The 21,052-nt window shown below is 44.6% G+C and overlaps 1 protein-coding gene across 5 annotated transcripts in view; it reads right to left on the bottom strand.

Annotated features, from left to right (window-relative positions):
* EMB3142 (nuclear pore complex protein (DUF3414)) overlaps positions 1-20,773 on the bottom strand; it is a 108,992-nt gene extending 88,219 nt beyond the window's left edge. For 2 of the 5 annotated variants that reach the window (XR_015189491.1, XM_086522313.1), the window contains exons 1-12: positions 20,540-20,772; positions 6,651-6,746; positions 6,494-6,568; positions 6,319-6,423; positions 6,107-6,217; positions 5,465-5,624; positions 3,426-3,511; positions 3,111-3,233; positions 2,742-2,975; positions 1,617-1,706; positions 1,168-1,329; positions 922-1,038 (exon numbers count right to left, since the gene is read on the bottom strand). Coding sequence is in view for 4 of the 5 variants with exons in the window: in XM_086522313.1 (XP_086378439.1) it covers positions 922-1,038; positions 1,168-1,329; positions 1,617-1,706; positions 2,742-2,975; positions 3,111-3,233; positions 3,426-3,511; positions 5,465-5,624; positions 6,107-6,217; positions 6,319-6,423; positions 6,494-6,568; positions 6,651-6,746; positions 20,540-20,680 (1,500 nt within the window). In the remaining variant the exon portion in view is untranslated. Of the gene's footprint in view, positions 1-921; positions 1,039-1,167; positions 1,330-1,616; positions 1,707-2,741; positions 2,976-3,110; positions 3,234-3,425; positions 3,512-5,464; positions 5,625-6,106; positions 6,218-6,318; positions 6,424-6,493; positions 6,569-6,650; positions 6,747-20,539 lie in introns of all 5 variants that reach the window. The other 3 variants (XM_086522340.1, XM_086522331.1, XM_086522323.1) reach the window with 3 other exon arrangements.
* Between the last annotated feature and the right edge of the window lie 279 nt (positions 20,774-21,052).

Genomic DNA, 21,052 nt, shown 5'->3' with positions numbered 1-21,052 from the left:
GGGTCAGGAGGTCAGCACCCACATTTACATATGGCCAGGAAATTCTTTAGGTTCTTTTCTTGAGTGATGATACCAAACACTACCAAACAGCTTTGATACCAATGTTACGTGCAAGCAGGAGTGATTGCTCAGGATGTGTGTTCACTACGTCCTTTTACTTCATGCGAGAGATATGCAATAGACTAGAGAGAGAAGAGAGAAGAGAGAATGATACCCTAAGCGAGTGATAGAGAGAGAAGACTAACACCCTATGGGGTCCCAAACTCCCCTCCAAGGGCCCCCCTCTCTATCACTAGAGAGGTATTTGCTTTAGATTGCAGAAATGTTGATCCAATGGATCTAGATGTTGAGATGTTGATGGAATCTTGCGGTATTTCCTTATCGAAAACAAAAATGCAGCTTTTTACGACGAAAGATTGTGTATGGAAGGCCATCACACAAGAAGAGCCTGAATACATGTTCCTTCGAGCCATGTTGAAAGTCATCACTGAACCTATCAAGATCATTGTCACCATTTATCCACATGTTACATGTCTTTTTGGGCAACTTATCCATCGACTCGTCTCATAAGTTAATTTCACCTTTGTGCTGAATGGACGTTTGTTAGGTCTTGAGGGGCTCTAGATAAGACCATGCTAATCGTATTGGTAATCTAGATTTATCCTATCCTCTCCCACATGTATACATAGATCAACCTCCACTTTATTTGGTAACCTCATGAGTGTTGAGCCTTGTATTTGTGCATCTATGCATCACGTATAGCCTAGTGCTAGCATCCATCACTTGTATCCACACGTAGACTCTCGTGTTCTCTTAATTCTAACAAACATAACCTACAAGACACACAATTTTCTTGCACCAAGCAGATTATCCCATCATATAAGAATATAATACTTGTTTGTAATAGAAACCGGTACTTACCAAACCTGTCAGCATCGCTAAAAAAGCCACCAAACTAACATGATTTGTGTGGTTCTCGCTGACAAAACGAGCAAAGTTCCAAAGCGCATCATTATCCACTGTAAGTTCTGGTTCACGCTACAAATACAAGATTTTGAGCAATGTTTAACATACGGCTGCATTCCAGGCCCTCATAAGAAAATTTCCAAATTATGACAGTGTTAAAAGTGCAAAGACTTGGATAACAACAGGATTACAGAATTACACCTGATAGACTTCGGTTATCAGAGCCAACAATGACAGGAATGGTTGAGCATGTGCTTGCACTCTCTGCTGTCGAATCACCTCTTCATCATTCATTGATGCATATGCTGAGTCATAGTAAAATGTTTCTAATGACACCATTGCAGAGTCCCGCAGTGTTTTCACCTGTTTGTAACGCAAGTTTCCTTACAAAATTAGGAAGGATTAAAAAGATGTTGAAAAGGGACAAGGTATGAGGCAACAGGTGTCCTTTTTTTTCTTAGGTAGGTGGGTTCTTCAAATAAAAAGAGAGAGAAAGCATAAGGAAAAAATAGGTGAATACAAAAAGATATCAGAACAGCAAAGCTGAAAACCAGATCCCTTGTACTCACAGACACACATATAAATTTTAACACCACAAATCAGCACCTAGAGGGAAAACCTCTAAAACTGCTTGCTTCAATCAAAAGTACCTTATCCCGTCCTTGAGGTTGTGAAAGAAGGCTTGTGAGCATTTTGTGCAGGTAGGCACAATACATGAAGATCATATCATCATCATCATTCTGCTTGACAAAGCCAGTATCAGTCTGAGATGAAATAGGCAGCATCACTCTATTAGCAGACATTTGAAAAACAAAGAAAGTGCTCATTGAACTCAGCCTGAGCAGCAAATGAGCATTTAAAAACAAACATGGCAGACGCCTACTCTCCGAATGGCAGCTATTTGCTAAAATGAGAAGATCATGAGCTAGTAGAGATTTTCCACAACTGCAAAGCCTACATTGAATCAACAGACCAATTGCAGCAGGCGTAACAAGCTCACTCAAAAGTTTAAAGGCTGAATAAAAGTCCTACTCGCCAGTTAGCCAGCAGGAACCTCTGGAAGCGTGAAAAATGAGTAGCTGACCACCAAAACTTTGTTTATATTTGATCATTATTAGTAGGATTTTTTGCCTGTTCGAAAAAGGAAGTGACTCTTAATAGTTCATTGCCAATTGGCTCACAAACGGTGCAAGAGATGAGCACAAAAAAGTCAAATGGCGAGAAAATAGCGAGCTTGAAAAGTGGGTGTCACAATGTCATTGTAAACCTCTCTGATAAACTATGCGTAAACCACATGCTAACAGATAATGGTGCTCTACCTCCAATTTGGCCTCACAGTGCCAAATGAATGAGAGAGAGTCGCCTGCTTGCCCAAGGTATCTAGTTCTGAGAACAAATCAATGGAAGCACGCAACTAAGGCCAAACAGAACAATTATTTCATTGACATCATAAACAATGTGCGCCATAACATCTCATCACGAGCACATTGAGCTGCACAAACAAAATGATTTTTCAAACGATCCAAGTTAACACTCAGCAGCTCTAGAAGATACCATATAGATATTAAGAGTGAGCAACAATTACATTAAAACCAGATTGGGCAGTTGATTATCACTTTGAATGGGTTGTTCAAAGGCACCAACATGATAGCAAAAATAATGAGCAAACAATCCCATCCAGATCGTGGTCGTGTTAGTTGAATAGAAAGCAGATAGATTACAAAATCATTAAGAGCTACAGTAGTTTGAATGCACATAATTACGTTTTACATTACCTGAAATGCAGGCGTTTTCAGAACTTTCTCGACAATAAATTTAAAAGCATTGGAATCGCAGGCCTTATCCAGCATCAGGGACGCATTGCCAAGTTCAGAAGATACAGAACTTGATGGAGGAGGTAAAGCAGCATGGTTTCTAGAGCTCGCTATTAGCATCAAAAATATAGCCCATGTCAAGCGCACAATGCTACCGAATCCTTCCGCAAGATCATCTCCAGCATTCTCTAATATCTGAACCATAAACTCGAAATTAATGATGAGCTAGAGTTCATTAACTCCAAAACATTCAATTTTATTGTTCTGCAAAGCATGACCATTATTTTTAAGTTTCCACAAACTAATCCCAATCCAGATAGCTTTCATCACCTGCTCCTGAAATTCCTTATGGAAGGCTGAATTTATTGAAAGAATTGAAGGAACTTCAGGTGTGCCACTAAGGGCATCTGATATAAGAGCTATAACAATCACAAAGAGTATCGTATATGCAATCTGCAATAACCAGACGATTGAATTATGTTATGAACTTGGACACCACATTATTATAACAATGTTTTAAAAGCCAGATTCCTTCTTATGTGCCATGCAAGGCTGCAAAAACAATAGCAGTCAAACAATCTTGAGCTTTAAACAAAATACTGTGACTCCATCCTGTTACTAATGCTTTTCACGGGCGAAGTAGACCTGAAGCTTCACGTTCTCTTGACAGCCATTTAAAGCATGTGAGCAATCCTTCAGCAAGGAATAAAGCTCCCTCATTTCTTGTGGTTCTGTACAAGCACATCAAGCGTGTGAGTATATGTGTAGCTTGCTTTAGTTTTCTGAGGTAAAGATCGGACATCAGAAACAACACAATCTATCAATGTGGAAAGCAACATTTCAAAAAGCCAAAAGAGCATAGGATGAAGTGACAGACAGCAACAATTCGAGCTGGTAGATAAAATATACTAAGAATTTTCTTCAAATAGCAAATATCAATAAAAGCTATCTCTCATAAAGGTGACAGAATCAGATAAAGTTTTACATAAGTAGACACCACAACTAAGTGGTATTGTCATCTCCTCTAAAAACTACACTACGAACTCATGATTAAGAGGTTGGCCCCCAAAGCCATAACAAGAACTTGAGAGTTAGAAACTATTTTATTACACAAAACGTGAGATTCATTCATGTTTCTCCCAGTATTGATGGCATTGGAGACCAAAATCAATGCATTATGGTGGCTATGGTTGCCTATATCTTCAAAAAAATCCTTGCCACAAGCAACTTCTAAACCATGCACCAACCAAATATTGAGTCACTGCTACTGTATAAGCTACTCCCTGTTATAGATTTGATAGACTGTACTTATTCACCTCGAGACTACAATACAATTAGGTTAAGTTATAGCCTTGTAGGTAAACTGTCGCAAATATCTCATAAAACCACACTTCCTTGCAGGTTGGCATCAATAGGGATAACCACATCATTGCTTAAACCATCTACCTCAACCGGTATGAAAAAGCCGGGGGGTAGATGAGGCAGTTGGGTGTGTGTGTGTGTGTGTGTGTGTGTGTGTGTGGGGGGGGGGGGGGGGGGGGGGGGGGGCACTGCTCCTCTGCAGGTTAATACAAAAATAAAATGATCCATCCTCTACTTTCTATGTGGAAAAATTGCAGAAAGAAGCAATAAAGCCTACAGTTCAAAGTATTGTGGCTCGGAGGGTGCTCATTTCACAGACCAGCGATGTGTGTGAGCGGGCAAATCACAGAAACCTTCAGTGTTTGTGTACATTCCTTGAGTAAACTCTTAAACGCATTTTTTATGCAAAAGCACATGGGATGAGATTTAAGTTTTTTGGAATTATAGGAGGATAAAGAAAATGCCAAATTTACAGATTTGCTTATATGACCAGACCCTCCCAAGTCCAGCATTAGTAAAGATGCCCTTGAGTAGCTGAACTTCTTACGGACAACAGGACTTACAGATCCACTGCACTTGAAATGTCCTGAAGTAAGCAGTTAACTTGTGGGTCCATGACTGATTGTGAACTTACAATTATAATGGTCTACATGGTTTAATAGCTTGGCATGATCATGAAGATTGAATGTGCAACTTGACTGCTAATAAACCAGGCACTTCCAAGCCAAACATCAACTGCAGTAATAGCATCAAGCACTCTTAACTCCATGCCTTTGTGGAACATAAAATTTTGAATTATCACTTTGAACAGACAATATGCTTCTTGGGAACCTCCAACATCATTTCTCACCTCATCAGAACCTACCAAGAGCATATTTGTCAGTACACTCTCAACCAAAGAAACACGGGGCCCTTACATGCTCAAAAAAACAGCACTTCTAAGATTGGCAACAAACCCCAGATGCCATCTCACAGATATATGATCGTATCCAGCACCTTTGCATTGGCAAGAAGATTTTACCACATTACTTTTTAAAGCATCATCCTTGTACACCTTGCCAACTAGATGAGGTTGATTGGACATGCTTATATTTTTGAACATGAGAATGCAGTGTTGGACGGTTGACTTTGCAACACTCCTGTTGGCAAACCAGCCACTTAAGTGGTATACCAGATTGTAAATAATGACTTCAAGACATTCTGGCAATTAAGGTAGAAGTACTTCAAATTAACCATTTTGCACAAGATCATTAAACAGCAACCATATTGGACTTAACCAAATTGACAGTTGCAGAAAAGCGTTGTTGTCCAGAAAAGCTCACCTATGCGAACAATCAAGCCTGAAAAAACTAGACACTGGCACAAGCTGAGCCGCTCTCTCATAGACACATTACTCCTCCTTACAAGTGAACCTCTTGAATCCAGCACGAACTGTTCCACACCAGGACCACCGCAGCCAGCAGGTTCCTCACGGCTCAAATCCTACGAGCCATCAACATGTAAAGCAAATATACAAACTCAATTAACAAACACAATTGTGCAAGTACAATTGGGCAAGTAGTTGATCAGCTTGATGAGTAGTAAATGTAAGAATCGACATGATTATATCAAAAGTCAATTCTTAACATTCTTTCTACCAGATTCCTTTTGCAGTTGCTCAGCCAATAACCTTTGTACCGTAACCTCAAACAACTGCAGGTGAATTTGTTCAAGCAACAGTAAAGAACCCTAACATTCTCCTTTGCCAGGTCTATGTGTTGCGTCCAGACAAGATGCTTGAACACTAACAAAAACGCTGCGAAGGAATTGGCAATATGGCGTACCGCAGAAGATGAAACAACAACCCCCCCCACACACACACACAAAAAAAGGCTCAAAAAAAAAGGGAGAGGCCAAGAAAAACAAAAGTTTCTAGTGCAATCCTTCCTTTGAGAAGCAAGCAATAAAATACTCAGTGCCCTTACCTTGACAAGGGTTATCAAATTCCGCCTCAGTCCAGCCTTCAAGAGGTTCTCAACATATTGTTGAATGTCAGCCACCAAGTCTGGGTCAAGCTCATCGTCTAGAACGACCGCCTGTAAAATGCACAATCAACTTCGCATTTCAGCATCCTACCTTAAAAATTCCAAACAGGCACACAGTAAACCAAATCAGCTTGCAACACACCCACACTTACTCGAAGCAAAAGCTGTAGTGTGGTAATCAAAGCCCTCCTTTCTGTAAACCAGAGACCCTCAGAGAGTCTCAATATTTCTAGCGGTTCTCGACCGAATAGAATCCACTGTTACCTCAAAACAATCACACATTATGAACATGAAAAAATGGGACACCATGAAAGACAGGCTCTTTACCTCCTGATGAGCAGCAACCAGCAGAGAGACACATTCAAGCTCATTCAAGTGTAAGTCATCACTTAACTTTAAGGCCTGCAAGAAAATCACAAAAACCCTAAAGACTGTCCTCTCATATAAGCCTATAAATACATGCTAAAGCACTCCTAAAACATACAATTTGCACATCTTGATCATCTAATGGTGTCATCGAACCATTGCCTGACCGTACTTCTTTTGCTAAGACTTGAGCTCGATCAGCATTACTTGGAGGCTGCAAAAAAAATTGTAAATGCAAAATGCTCTCTCTCTCTCTCTAGTGTTAGTTCTTTGTACTTTCCGTACTCAGACATGATATCAGATTCACCAACTGTAACTTTTTGGTCTCATAGGTCATTTTGGCCTTTTGAAGACGTTAATATAACATTTCATTTCATTTCATTTCTCTGCCCCCCCGCTCTGCTCTCCCTGCTCGCTGCCCCCTGCTCTGCACCCTCCCTGCCCGCGCGCTTTGCTCTCTCCCGCTGCCCCTGCGCCCCGGCTCTCTCCTGCTCGCGCACTCCCCTGCTGCCTCTGCCCCCCCTCACCCCCTGCTCCCGCTCGCTGCCCCTGCTCGCGCGCTTTGCACTCTCCCGCTGCCGCTGCCCCTGCCCCCGCCCTCTGCTCTCCCTCGTGCTCTACCTGCAACCCCCCCCCCCAACCAGCACTAACCTAACGCATAGAGAGAGAGAAGGGGGGGGGGGGGGGGGGGGGGGGGTAACATAGAGAGAGAAAGAGGGGAAAGTGGCGTAGAGAGAGAAAGAGGAAAAAGTGGCGTAGAGAGAGAAAGGGGGGAAAAATGGCGTAGAGAAATGAAATGAAATGTTATATTAACGTCTTCAAAAGGCCAAAGTGACCTATGAGACCAGAAAGTTACAATGCGGTGTATCTGACACAAAGTCAGATTAACAAAACAAAATAAAACTAGGATAACAAAATATAAATACTGCGCGATCCTAAACTACGCAGTACAATGTGAAGACAATATGGGAGGGGAGTAGAGATCCATCTTCATCTGCACTCTGGACGACCAAAGAGTATGGCTTAAATCCTTTGCCGTAGCCTCCTTCGAAACTGTGTAGCTCCTCTTCTCCCTCGGGGTCGTCTAGATCTCCCTAGCTCCAATGCTCGGTCTATGAGAATGCCAGTAGTGCAGGTAGACCTCTCCACTACCGTTGGCTGCTCCTCTGTCAGTTCTTCTGGGTGTACAATATCTAGTGTAAAGAAATCTGTAATCTGTCTCTGGGGATGTCTCTCTTCAGCTCTCCTCAGTAAAGTTTCTCTATGCCTGTGTAACTCAAGTAGATATAGCCCAAGACATCTTTGATCCTCATAACTCATGACCCTAGACAGAGGCCCAAAACCTTCTCTGAATAGACAGTGAAAACGGCCTCGTATCTCATAGTACACTGTGCAATGACATATGTAATGTACTTCTGTCTCTGGCTCTAGATGGCATAAGCGGCGTATTCTGCTATCTGTTGGTGTCCCTCTGAATACGCCAGTCTCAATCTCAAGCTCATGTGAGGACGTGCGTATCTGGCCAATGGCACAACGCAAACCATGCGAAAGATGCGTGTCCATATAGCTAGGTCGAATCACAAACCCACCCCCCGTGAGGTGGAGAAGATGCTCTCTATAGAAAGCCATCTTTGTGCCCAACTCTTGTAACGGCTCTATCCATGTCCTCCTCGTGTCCAGCCGGATCAGATCCTGACGGATGAGTCTATTAATCTCTACCCGTGTCAGAGACCTCAAGGGTGCCTGTAGAGAGTATTGAAAAGGAGGCAACCTGTCCATGGTGAAACAATGCGTCTGAAACCATGATGCCATCTGTGCATACCAGCATGATGTATCCCCATTAAGAGCTAATTGTCTGGAGGACTCTAGAGCCACCCTGGCATATCTGTCTTTGGTAGTATCCCACAGACTGTGTACAAAGGAGACTGATCTGGTGAGCGCCTCAATCTCCATAGGGGGGGCAGCTAATTCCGCTCGAATGATATCATGCAGTACGGAAACCTTGGCTCTAATCAGCCGAGCGATCATAGATACCAAGGGCTTCTCCATACGCCTCCAACCATCCTGGCCTATAGAAGGTCCCCAAACCTGCACCCCATATAGCATAGTAGAGGCAACCAAAGTATCAAAGAGCCATAACTTTGTCCTAGGTTCCTGGAACTGAACCTGCGAACACATCCTCTCCATTCCTCCCAGAGCCGCACCGGCTCTAGTTAGTCTAGTCTCCGCTGCTCTTCTCAAAGAAAATCTCGGCCCAGTAAAGACTACCCCCAGGTAAGTGTATGCATCTGTATACTCCACAATCTCCTAACCATATTTGAAAGTAGGTACTGATCTCCTGACCCATTGCAGTGTGGTGTTAAACACCATAATCTTTGTTTTACCTAGGTTTACACACACACACACACACACACACACACAGGGGAAAAATTGCGTAGAGAGAGAAAGAGAGGAAAGAAAAGAAAAGAAAAAAAAAACCGGTGTAGCGAGAGAAAGAGGGGGGGAAATCGCAAAGAAAGAGAGAGAGAGAGAGAGAGAGAGAGAGAGAGAAATGAAATGTTATATTAACGTCTTCAAAAGGCCATAGTGACCTATGAGACCAGAAAGTTACAAGGTGGTGGATCTGATACAAAGTCGGAGTAACAATATAACAACAGTACAAAACAAAGATATATACTATGGGATCCTAGACTGGTCGATGGGAACTAAGCGAAAAAGGGAGAAATGAAATGAAATGAAATGTTATATTAACGTCTTCAAAAGGCCATAGTGACCTATGAGACCAGAAAGTTACAAGGTGGTGGATCTGATACAAAGTCAAAGTAACAAAATAACAGCAGTACAAAACAAAGATATATACTATGGGATCCTAGACTGGTTGATGTGAACTAAGCAAAAATGGGCGGCTTGCTGGGATAGCTGAATCACAGGAGATCTAGCATCGGTCATTGGCGGATCTCATCAATCTCCTCCAGGGTTAGTAGTCTGATCGGGCGCCGTGCATGCCTGGCCACGGTGCTCCGAATTTTCTGACGTAGCCTCCGTCGATGCTGTGTAGTCCTCCGCAGTCGTGGGCACTTGGATTTCCCCAGTTCAGTCGCTCGATCCATCAGTGTGCCTCTAGTGTGAGAGGAGGGGGAGCTCTGCTGTGGGAGTGGCTCTTGCGGCTGTCTCGTGTCTGCTATGAAGAAGTCTGTGATCCGTCTTTGAGACTGGCTAGCCTCGCCACTCATCACGCTATCTCTGTGTCTGCACAGCTCGAGCAAGAACAAACCCAGGCATCTCTGATCCTCGTATCCCATGACTCTTGAGAGTGATCCAAAACCCTCTCTGAACAAGCAATGGAAGCGGCCTCGTATCTCGTAGTAGACGGGGCAACAGCATGTATAATGCAGCTCTATCTCAGGCTCCATGTCACACAAGGGGCATGTCCAGGCCTCTGCTGGTACTCCGCTGTATCTCCCAGTCTCCATCCGCAGCTGGTGAGAAGATGTGCGTAACTGGCCAATAGCACATCGTATCCCATGAGACAAGTGGGTGTCCATGTATCTGGGTCTCGTCATAAAACCATCCTCCGTAAGCTGGAGAAGGTGGTCTCTGTAGAAAGCCATCTTCGTGCCCAATTCTTGTGCTGGCTGTATCCATGTCCTCCTAGTGTCTAGCTGGGTCAGGTCTTGGCGGATGAGCTTGGTGATCTCTGACTGTGTAAGAGTGAGAGATGGTGCATCCAATGAGTACTGGAATGGTGACAACCCGTCTATGTTGAACCCATGCGCCTGAAACCATGATGCCATCTCCCCATACCAACATGTTGTATCTCCTTGCATGGCTAACTGTCGAGAGGACTCAAGTGCTATGCGAGCATATCTGTCTTTGGCGATGTTAGGTGCAGCGGAATGAATGTTGTATTTTCTCAAGATTAGTGATCTTTATTGCTCAAGGTTCCTTTTAGTTCTTATGGAAAGAGAGAGCTTTCCGTCTTGTAGAGTGCTATGGTCACGAACAAAGTGAGTGGATATTGTGTGTGCAAATGAATGAGACTGAGAGAAGGAGAGAGAAGAGATACGACACCCGAGAGGTTGTAAAACCCTCCTCCGAAGGCCCCACTCTCGTCGGCGAGAGTGGTCTACATTGATTGCACAAAGGTGTACAATGCGTATGCAATGGAGTGATGCAACTTGGTCTATGCCGATGACGACGACGATGACGACGACGGTGACGACGACGACGACGATGGCTGAAATCTGAGATCTTCTAATCGCTGAATTTCGGGATTGTTTCAGTGGCTGAAAATGACTGTTTTGGCTGCGTTTTCTTGGCTGAAAAATGAGGTTTCTTAGGGCTGAAAACTTATGGTCTTTACGGGCTGAATCTGCTACACTTTAGGTGAATGATGCCGGTCTTAATTTGCTGCTGAAATCCAAAAACGCCAGGGGCTGAAATTGGTCCTTTTGTCGCCGGGGTTCTGCAAATGCAAAAACACTAGGCTGATCTACTGTGTCGTGGTGACGTCGGGGCTGATCTGCTGTGCACAAATCGCCAAGGCTGATCTGATGCAAAAACGCTAGGTCTTCTATGGAGAAAACGCCAGAGTAGTCGCGGGGGTTGGTCTTGCTGAGAAGTTGCCTGTTGAGCAAGGTGCTCCTGCTGCCTCCTCTGCCAGAAAGTGCTAACTTGGGTTTGCTTATATATTAACTTAGCAAAATTGCCCTACCTACTTTTGTAGGAAAGTCACTTAAAAATAATAAGTGAAAATCCCAATAAATAGAAAAATAGGCTAAATGCACTGGAAAATTCCCCCGACTGATGCTAATGGATTCTGATGGGAATTCCGATGATCATGCTGTGTGCAACCGGAGGATATGCATCTATGCTAAGTGACTGGGCATGCACGGTCTACGAATAGACTCACAAAAGTGCCAGATCACTGCTAATCTAACTTGACGGGACTGACTGAACCCTGCTATGGTGTAGCTTGTCCACGGACACATAGGGTTGAGATGTGTCACGTGACATCCCCTCCTTTTCAAAGTGAGGTACTGGTACCGAACTGTATGGCGTCGAGGGAGATCGCCAACAACATCCGGAATCCTGGAAGGGACTCTTCGCCGGCCCACTCTGATGTGTGGGTCGTGCGGTACTTGAACTTCATAAAGGTCTGCAACGCTTGCTTCTTTGGGCCGCGCCGAAAGCGACTCAAAGTCTTCTGAATCTCCTTTCTTTCAACAAGCCTCGTTTAGTAGGAAATTTCTTGTGTCTCCTCTCTCAGAATGTGATATGATTTTAGGCATGATGTGGTTTCGGGAACTGAACCCTCTCGTTGATTGGGAGGCTCTAACTCTCACTTTGCATGCCAAGACAGATTCCCCCCTCATCATTCGTGCTGAGGAGGGCTTGCATTCTTTGCCTCTCATCTCGCATGTGCAGGTAAAGCGTGAATTACGACGAGGAGCACAAGCGGCATTCATATATGTTGCCTCGGTTTCCCAGAGCATTCAGGCTCCAGGTAAGTATTCGGAGTTGTTTACGAAATTTAAACATCTCTTTTTGCAGGATGATCTTCCACCTCGCCTTCCACCGGAGCAGCCGAAGGACCATCGCATCGAGCTTGTGGAGGGAGCGCAGCCGGTCAGTAAGACTCCCTACCGTTTGAACAAGTCACAGGAGGAAGAGTTAGAACGACAACTCACGGAGTTGGTGGCTAGAGGCTTCATACGTCCTAGTGTAAGTCCTTTTGCTGCCCTTATTTTGTTCGTTCGCAAGAAGGATGGTTCGTCTCGTTTGTGTGTTGATTACAGGGCATTAAACAAGATGACCATCAAGAACAAGTTTCCGATGCTTCGCATTGAGTATATCTTCGATAGGCTCAATGGGGCAAAGGTTTTCAGCAAAGTCGATCTCAAAAGTGGATACCACCAGGTACGGGTATTCAAAGGCGACATTTTCAAGACCGCCTTTCGCACCGAGCGAGGGCAATGGGAGTATATTGTTATGCCTTTTGGATTGACAGGAGCCGTGGGTACATTCAACCGTCTCATGGTAGGTCGTTTCGGCGACATGGTCGGTGTACGTGTGTTCATCTTTTTAGATGATATTCTCATTTTTTCTGCATCATGGGAACAATATGAAAGAGATGTTGAAAGGGTATTAACTCGTTTGGATCCGTGTCAGTTGTACATTGCAGCTAAGAAGTCTGAATTTTTTCTTACTGAAGTCACTTATCTGGGTTATATCATTTCTGCAGAAGGCGTCAAGCTAGACCCCGCGAAAGTGGAACAGGTTCGTAATTGGAAGTTGCCCAAAACTGCATATGATGTGCGTTCTTTTCTTGGGTTATGTCAAGCATATAGTTCGCACATAGAGAATTTTGCACGCATTGCTGCACCTATGACTGATGTTTTGAAAGGGGTAAAGACTCGCCGTCAGCGCGTAGACTTGCTCGAGGCAGCCATTGAGGCTTTCGCAGCTCTCAAGGTTGCGGTGACAGAAGCATCGTGTCTTATCCTTGCCTCTTGGGATGACCCCTTTGAAGTATGGACGCATGCAAGCAATGTCACCATTGGCGCTGTGCTCCAGCAGCATGGTCGCCCAGTAGCCTTCCTTAGCCGGAAGCTCAATAGTGCGGAAAAGAATTATTCAGTTTATGATAAAGAACTTTTGTCTGTCATTCACTCTCTTAAGCATTAGAAGCATTTTTTGTATGGTAGAGAGTTTACAGTGCGCACAGATCATCAAGCCCTCAAGTGGCTCCAGTCTATGCCTAGTGCACATTGGAGTGATCGCCAAGCACGATGGTCCCAATTTTTTGAGCAATTTGGTGGTTTGATTGAGTATGTGCCTGGAAAAGCTAACCCTGTTGCAGATGCGTTGAGTCGCAAAGGACAGATTTTGGCTCTTGAGTCAAGAACCACATTTTCTATACAGGGTGAGTCTTTTGACAGCATGAAGAATCAGTATGCAGATTCGGAGTTTGGTAAGTATTGGTTGCAGGCTCTTGCTTCCCAAGGGCCCAGCAACTATCTCATTCGTGATGGATTGTTATTTTTTCGTCAGCGTCTATGTGTGTTGCCCTCTCTTAGGCCAGCCATATTGCATGATGCACATGACTCTCACGGGTGGGCACAGAGGTATGAACACAACATTAGAAAAGATTCGAACGCATTGTTTGGAGGTTCTTGCTGAGAGGGAGGGAACACCTGCTGCTTGGGAAAGCATGTTGTGCTCTCCGCTCATCTGCCCATTTGTGCTAACTTGGGTTTGCTTATAAATTAACTTACCCAATTTGCCCTACTGACTACCCAACAAAAGTCACTTAATAAATAAGTGAAAAATGTCAAAAATAGGGAAAAATGGGAAGTTAATTTATAAGCAAACCCAAGTTAGCACAAATGGGCAAATGAGCAGAGAGCACAACAGGCTTTCCCAAGCAGCAGGTGTTTCCTCCCTCTCATCAAGAACCTCCCTATTCCCTTGGCGAGGCCCCCACCATCAAGCATAGCGTTTTGCATCTCAAAGCATCCCTCACTCGCCGGCATTACCAGATCAGCCATCGCCTGGCCTTGGTTCTTTTAGTTCTTTAGGGAAAGAGAGAGCTTTCCGTCTTGTAGAGTGCCATGGTCACGAACAAAGTGAGTGGATATTGTGCGTGCAAATGAATGAGACTGAGAGAAGGAGAGAGAAGAGATACGACACCCGAGAGGTTGTAAAACCCTCCTCCGAAGGCCCCACTCTCGTCGGCGAGAGTGGTCTACATTGATTGCACAAAGGTGTACAATGCGTATGCAATGGAGTGATGCAACTTGGTCTATGCCGATGACGACGACGGTGACGACGACGACGACGATGGCTGAAATCTGAGATCTTCTAATCGCTGAATTTCGGGATTGTTTCGGTGGCTGAAAATGACTGTTTTGGCTGCGTTTTCTTGGCTGAAAAATGAGGTTTCTTAGGGCTGAAAACTTATGGTCTTTACGGGCTGAATCTGCTACACTTTAGGTGAATGATGCCGGTCTTAATTTGCTGCTGAAATCCAAAAACGCCAGGGGCTGAAATTGGTCCTTTTGTCGCCGGGGTTCTGCAAATGCAAAAACACTAGGCTGATCTACTGTGTCGTGGTGACGCCGGGGCTGATCTGCTGTGCACAAATCGCCAAGGCTGATCTGATGCAAAAACGCTAGGTCTTCTGTGGAGAAAACGCCAGAGTAGTCGCGGGGGTTGGTCTTGCTGAGAAGTTGCCTGTTGAGCAAGGTGCTCCTGCTGCCTCTTCTGCCAGAAAGTGCTAACTTGGGTTTGCTTATATATTAACTTAGCAAAATTGCCCTACCTACTTTTGTAGGAAAGTCACTTAAAAATAATAAGTGAAAATCCCAATAAATAGGAAAATAGGCTAAATGCACTGGAAAATTCCCCTAACTCATGCTAATGGATTCTGATGGGAATTTCGATGATCATGCTGTGTGCAACCGGAGGATATGCATCTATGCTAAGTGACTGGGCATGCACGGTCTACGAATAGACTCACAAAAGTGCCAGATCACTGCTAATCTAACTTGACGGGACTGACTGAACCCTGCTATGGTGTAGCTTGTCCACGGGCACATAGGGTTGAGATGTGTCACGTGACAGGCGATCTCCCTCGACGCCATACAGTTCGATACCAGTACCTCACTTTGAAAAGGAGGGGATGTCACATGACACCTCCAACCTTGTGTGTCCGTGGACAAGCTACAGCACAAGGGTTCAGTCGGTCCAGTCAGTCTAGATTAGAAGTGATCTGGCACTTTTGTGAGTCTATTCGTAGACCGTGCATGCCTAGTCACTTAGTGTAGATGCATATCCTCTGGTTGCACACAGCATGATCATCAAAATTCCCATCAAAATCCATTAGAATCAGTTAGGGAAATTTTCCAGTACATTTAGCCTATTTTCCCTATTTTTGACATTTTTCACTTATTATTTTTAAGTGACTTTCCAACAAAAGTAGGTAGGGTAATTTTCCTAAGTTAATATATAAGCAAACCCAAGTTAGCACTTTCTGGCAGAAGAGGTAGCAGGAGCACCGCTCAACAGGCACCTTCTCAGCAGGACCCCAAGGACTTCTAACGTTTTTGCTCCCAAGCAACAGCCTAGCGTTTTTGGATCAGACCACCGCAAATCAGCAAGCGTTTTGCATTTGCAGAGCCACGGTGACAAGACCACAGCAGATCAGGCTAGCGTTTTTGCATCTGCAGAATCCCGACGACAAAAACACCAGAATTCAGCCCTAGCGTTTTTGGTTGCAAATCAACCCCGACGTTTTGCACCTTCATCGCGACAGAAAGTCAAGAACCACCAACGTTTTCAGTTTTCAGCCTTTAGACATCATAGATCAAGTCCCGAACCTCGCAGATCTCACCTTCCCGCAGCAGTTCCTCACCGCACGGTCAGTTTCCGCAAGGTTTACAGTTTCAGCCCGGAAAACGCAGATTTCAGCATCTGCGTTTTCAGCGCGTCGTCGTCGCCATCGACATCGTCATCGACATAGAGTCAGAATTCAGCAGATAGAAGATTTGCAGATTTTAGCCCATAGCGTTTTTGGACAGCAGTAGAAAGATTGCAGATTTCAACCCTTAGGTCGGTCTCGTCATCGCCGACATAGCCTAGACTTGCATCAATCTCATGCATACCATTTGTACTAGATTGTGCAATCATAAGTAGACCACTCTCGCCGACGAGAGTGGGGCCTTCGGAGGAGGGTTTTACAACGTCTCTGGTGTCGTATCTCTCTTCTCTCTCTATCTCTCAGTCTCATACACTTGCACGCACATTGTCCATTCACTTCGTCGTGATCATAGCACTATCCATTAAGAACGGAAGGCTCTACCTTTCATAAGAACTAAAAGGAACCCTTGAGCACAGTTTGGAGCACTCATCTTGAGCAAAGCGCAAACAATCATTCCGCTGCACCTAACAATGCAAAAGCCATCCAACGGCTTTGCTTGTAGGAGGAGTTTTGGCAAGAAATTAAGGGTCTTGTCATTGCGATCTTGCCCTTGTACAAGGCTCTCCGCATGACCGACATGGAGGGGGCAACTATTGGGCTTCTATGGCACTTCATGGAGAAAGCTTACAAGGAGATTGAGAAGTCTACAATCCTAGATGGGGCTCCCGATGGAGCACGGTATAACTACATATTTATTATTACATAATACATTCTTTATATATCTAGATTCTACATGCTTGTTTCTCTACTTAGTACATTTCCTCTCTCTTCTTGTAGTGATTACCTCGAGGACTCTCCCAAGAGAGACGACATTCTCATCCTAATCAAAAAGCGATGGGATTGGATGAAGAGATCTATCCATTACTTTGCGGGTCTCTTGCATCCGGCTTACAAGAAGCCGGAACTCTTTGCAAATCAAGAGCTTATTGAGGAGCGCAACAATTACCTCTTTAAGGTGCTAAAAGAAGAGGACATTGGAGCATTTCTCCAAGAGGTAATCAACTATAGCGACCAACGAGGCACCGCATTTACTTCCGTCTTGTGTTGGAAGCGGCAATCCTTGGTGAAGCCTCTATTTGGTGGGAGAGCTTTGGCTATCAATTGCCCACTGTCAAACGACTTGCTTTGAGGGTTCTTGGCCAAGTAAGCGGCAAGCCTTAAACTTTTACATTTTGTGCTTAATCTCTTCAACTATAGTCTCTTATAGCTTATGCCTCTCTTGATGTGTTTTAGGATTGCTCATCGGGAGCATGTAAGCAGAATTGGTCCGCATACTTCCTCATCCACACCAAAATCCGAAACAAGCTCTCAACAAAGCAATTAGAGTGACTTATCTATTGTCGCTCCAATTTACGCATGTTGCGCTCTATGCATGAGATGCCTATGGCTCGACATGTATAAATTATAAATTATAGTCACGCGTCATCACTCGAGACTCCATACTACACAGTCTACTCCATTTTCTATATTGTAGTCTTTAATTAGTTTGAATATACTAATTATGTTTTCATTGTCCAAAGTTGTAAATGTCAAATAGGTCAACGTGGATGAGCTCACACTCACGATTGACACTCTAAAGAGCGTCAACAAAGAGCAAGACCCTGAGGAGCAAATGATATTTCGTGAGCTCTACTTGGAGCTTGAGGAGATTGATCACCGGGTTTCTAGCACACGATCACGCAAGAAGGTCGTCATCCATGCAGTTACATCGACTACAAGAGGCAGAGCATCAACAACACCCACGGAGGCTCCTAGGACCTATGTTGATGCTCCTACAAGAGGCAACGCTACAAGAGGTAGAGGCAGAACATCAACAACAACCACGGAGGCTTCCAGACATAGTCACAAGGGACGCATTCCGGGACGGGGGACGGGGCTCAAATGGATTTTTTGTGTAAAAAAGAGGACGGGACGGCAAGTGGGGACGAGAAGCCCGAAAAAGGGCGTCCCCTATTACTATGCTCCTAGGACCTATGTGCGGCGAGGCTCCGGAAGCGGCTCTTGTGTGGCGGCCATCACTATGGAGAATAGAGAGCCTAAAGAGCCAGAGTATGATGATGAAGGCAACCTCATTAGTGATGGAGATTATGAGCCGTCATCCTTCGACTCTTGTGAGGAAGAGAATGATGTTGATGAACAAGGCTCAGAAGAGGAAGATGAGGAAGATGATGAGGGCACTAGCGACTAGTGACTAGAAGCTCTTAGACTAGTTACTTTAGACTTTACTATTTAATCTCTCTATTATGGTGTGCCACTTTTTGAGTACTTTGTAGCCCTTGGTCCCCCCCACTTTTTTGTATCATCTTGAGTCTTGACTCTCTACTTATCAATGATCATTTTGGTTTATGTAATGCTCATTCTCTTTAGTCTTTTGAGTCTTGACTCTTTACATTGTAGTATTGTAAATTGTAATCAATACAAATGTCAAGTTTCTTTAAGGCCTAAGCCTTAGATTTGAAAATTATTTGTTTTTTTATTTTGAACGTACATAACGTCATCATACATCATAAAAAAATTTAGTTCGTTTAGTACCGCACATCATCGTACGCATACAAAACGTATGAGACCGTACGAAACCACTATGCTTGTGATGCATGCACACACCCCAAGATCAGAATCTTAATCATAATCATAATCTTAATTAATCACAAATTCATACAAAAGAATTCTCAATTCATCCTAATCTACATTCATAGTACTTTCTTTAATCTGTCGACGCTCCTTGAGTAGCTTGATTTTTGAAGTTCAACATCAACTCTTCGTTCTTGTGCTTCAATTGGATAGTTCGTTCTCTGACGTCGAATCGGGCATGGTACTTGTAAAACCAAGGCATGGCCAATAGAACGTCACATCCTCCCAAATCCATAATGTCGAAGTCAATTGGATCTGTAATTGTTTAAACTTGCAATCAAAGTGATCCAATCAATGGTGTCGATGATGTGTAGGTTCTGTTAGCCATTTGTGCTTCAATTTGTGTCCCTTTGGCATATTCTTCGATACCTAATTGCGCAGATAAAATTTTGCGAAGAGCCTGAGTCGAAGAGGATAAGGGCATCTTGATCTTTGACTTTTCCATAGCTTTGCATGGTTCATTGGATGCATCAACAACAAGGACACCTATCAAGTCATAAATCAATCCAACTGAAGGTCGGAACTTCTTACTTCCTGTGCTTTCATATGTAGAGGGTCTTTTGTTCCTATGGTTTTTTGGGCAGTCCCAAGCAATGTGACCCCTTCCCTCTGATCAGTATTGATAATTGTACCATCTCTTCAAAAATGAGCATATGAGTAGGAGTCTTGGAGATTGCACATGCTCTTGGTTCTGGGGCATCTTGGGTAGAGGAGAGTGGATTTGGATTTCTCTTCTGGGAAGGGTCAATGAATACCAATTCTTTACAACACCCAACCATGAGCGAGTGGCATCATAAGTATGATGTCCGGCATAGTCTCTACCTAACTCATTTGTCAAAGACTCCTTCCCCATAAAAGAAAGATAAAAGGAGAGCATAGGACGCTAACGATTGCCCACCAGAGAGACAATGCGCTAGGACCAGCACAACAAGTAAACCTGCTTCTGAAAAGGGACAAGACCATGACTACTCATCTCACCACCAATCCTAGGTCAGGGCTTTAACCCATAAAATAAGAGAAATAGACATTAAGGAAGGGGAGTGGTGGCAAGAATGAGTGGTAAATGGTAGAGATCAACAAAGGTGGAGGAGCCAGGATCACAGCGAGAAGGTGCAGGTCTAGGAGGTGGAGAAGGAAGAGCCAGAGTGTGCGCAAGGGGAGTGATGAGTGGCCGTGGAGGAAAATTTGTGTCCATCGTGAAAGAGAGACCTAGCTCTTAAAGTGAAGGGGAAGAGGCAACAAAGGTGGGGGCAAGCTCCTGTATGGGGGGGGCTGACACCTGCAAAGGAGCTAGCGAATCTAGCTGGGCAGAGACTAGAAAAGGGGCAGGATTCTGCTGAAAAGTAGACTGGTGACATCAGAAAGTATGGTGGCATTGAACACGATGCTAGCCATCAATCGGGCCACAAGAGGGTGGGGGTGCCAATTGAGATCAACAAGCGGTCAATTAGGGACTCTTGGCATATGAGACAAAGGAGGACACCCCACTTGAGCTCACGCTATCGGTTTGGAACTGTGATGGTTCCTTGTGGACACACCCCTGCCGGTTGGAGTAGGTGATGGAGGGTAGAGAGGCAGCACTAACTATACACCAAAAGAATAGGTAATAAGAAGCACAAAGCTTGAGAGTGAGGCAAATACATCACTGGGTTATAACTCCTTCCTCTGCCTTCCTTTTGAGCCCCTGCTTCCAGACGATGAGGTTTTTCATACTTAACTTTGAATGGCTAAATGTATTTAACAAATGCATGCCATGGGTCCTGACCCCTCTCTCTCTCTCTCTCTCTCTCTCTCTCTCTCTCTCTCTCTCTGCCCGAGTGAGGGAAGGGGGGGGGGGGGGGGGGGGGGGGGGGGGTGCTTGGACGAAAACTTGAAAACAAAAAGGAATAGCTTACAGCGTGCTGAAGAAATGAACGAAAATCGGGGAGCGAAATGTGGAGGAGGTGGGCGAGCTCGGCGCGCTGGAGGGCGGGAAGATGAGGCCCGGCGAGCAGAGCAGCCTCCACGCTCGTCAGCAGCTGCCTGTGAGAAACCATGGCCCCGCGTCGTTTGCGCACGCCTGCCCGTCAATTCAAGGGTTTCTCCTTCCCTCCATTTCCACTCACCTGGAGGCTGGTCACTAATGCCATAGTCAGCTGACGTGGCTCTCAAAAAGGCTCGATGAAGATGGGACCCGTCAACAAGCCTCGTCACTTAAAAACTAGTCTTGCCACTTGCTTGGTGTGCACCGTGTGCCTTGCTATATAAGGCTGGGACCCATGATTGGGTTCACAGTGGGCGGCGGAAGCAATTGCTTGCAGCCAATCACGGAAGCGCATGTCAGATGACCCGTTCACAGTGCGCGGCGGAAAGGAAGCCTGCAAGCTGCCAGCACATGGAAGAAAAACGATTCACTGCTTCGGGACCCC

Source organism: Adiantum capillus-veneris, chromosome 1 (assembly GCF_014529385.1).
Source record: "Adiantum capillus-veneris isolate H3 chromosome 1, ASM1452938v2, whole genome shotgun sequence".
In the NCBI taxonomy this organism is placed as follows: domain Eukaryota; kingdom Viridiplantae; phylum Streptophyta; class Polypodiopsida; order Polypodiales; family Pteridaceae; genus Adiantum; species Adiantum capillus-veneris.
This window is presented reverse-complemented; position numbering and strand designations above follow the sequence as displayed.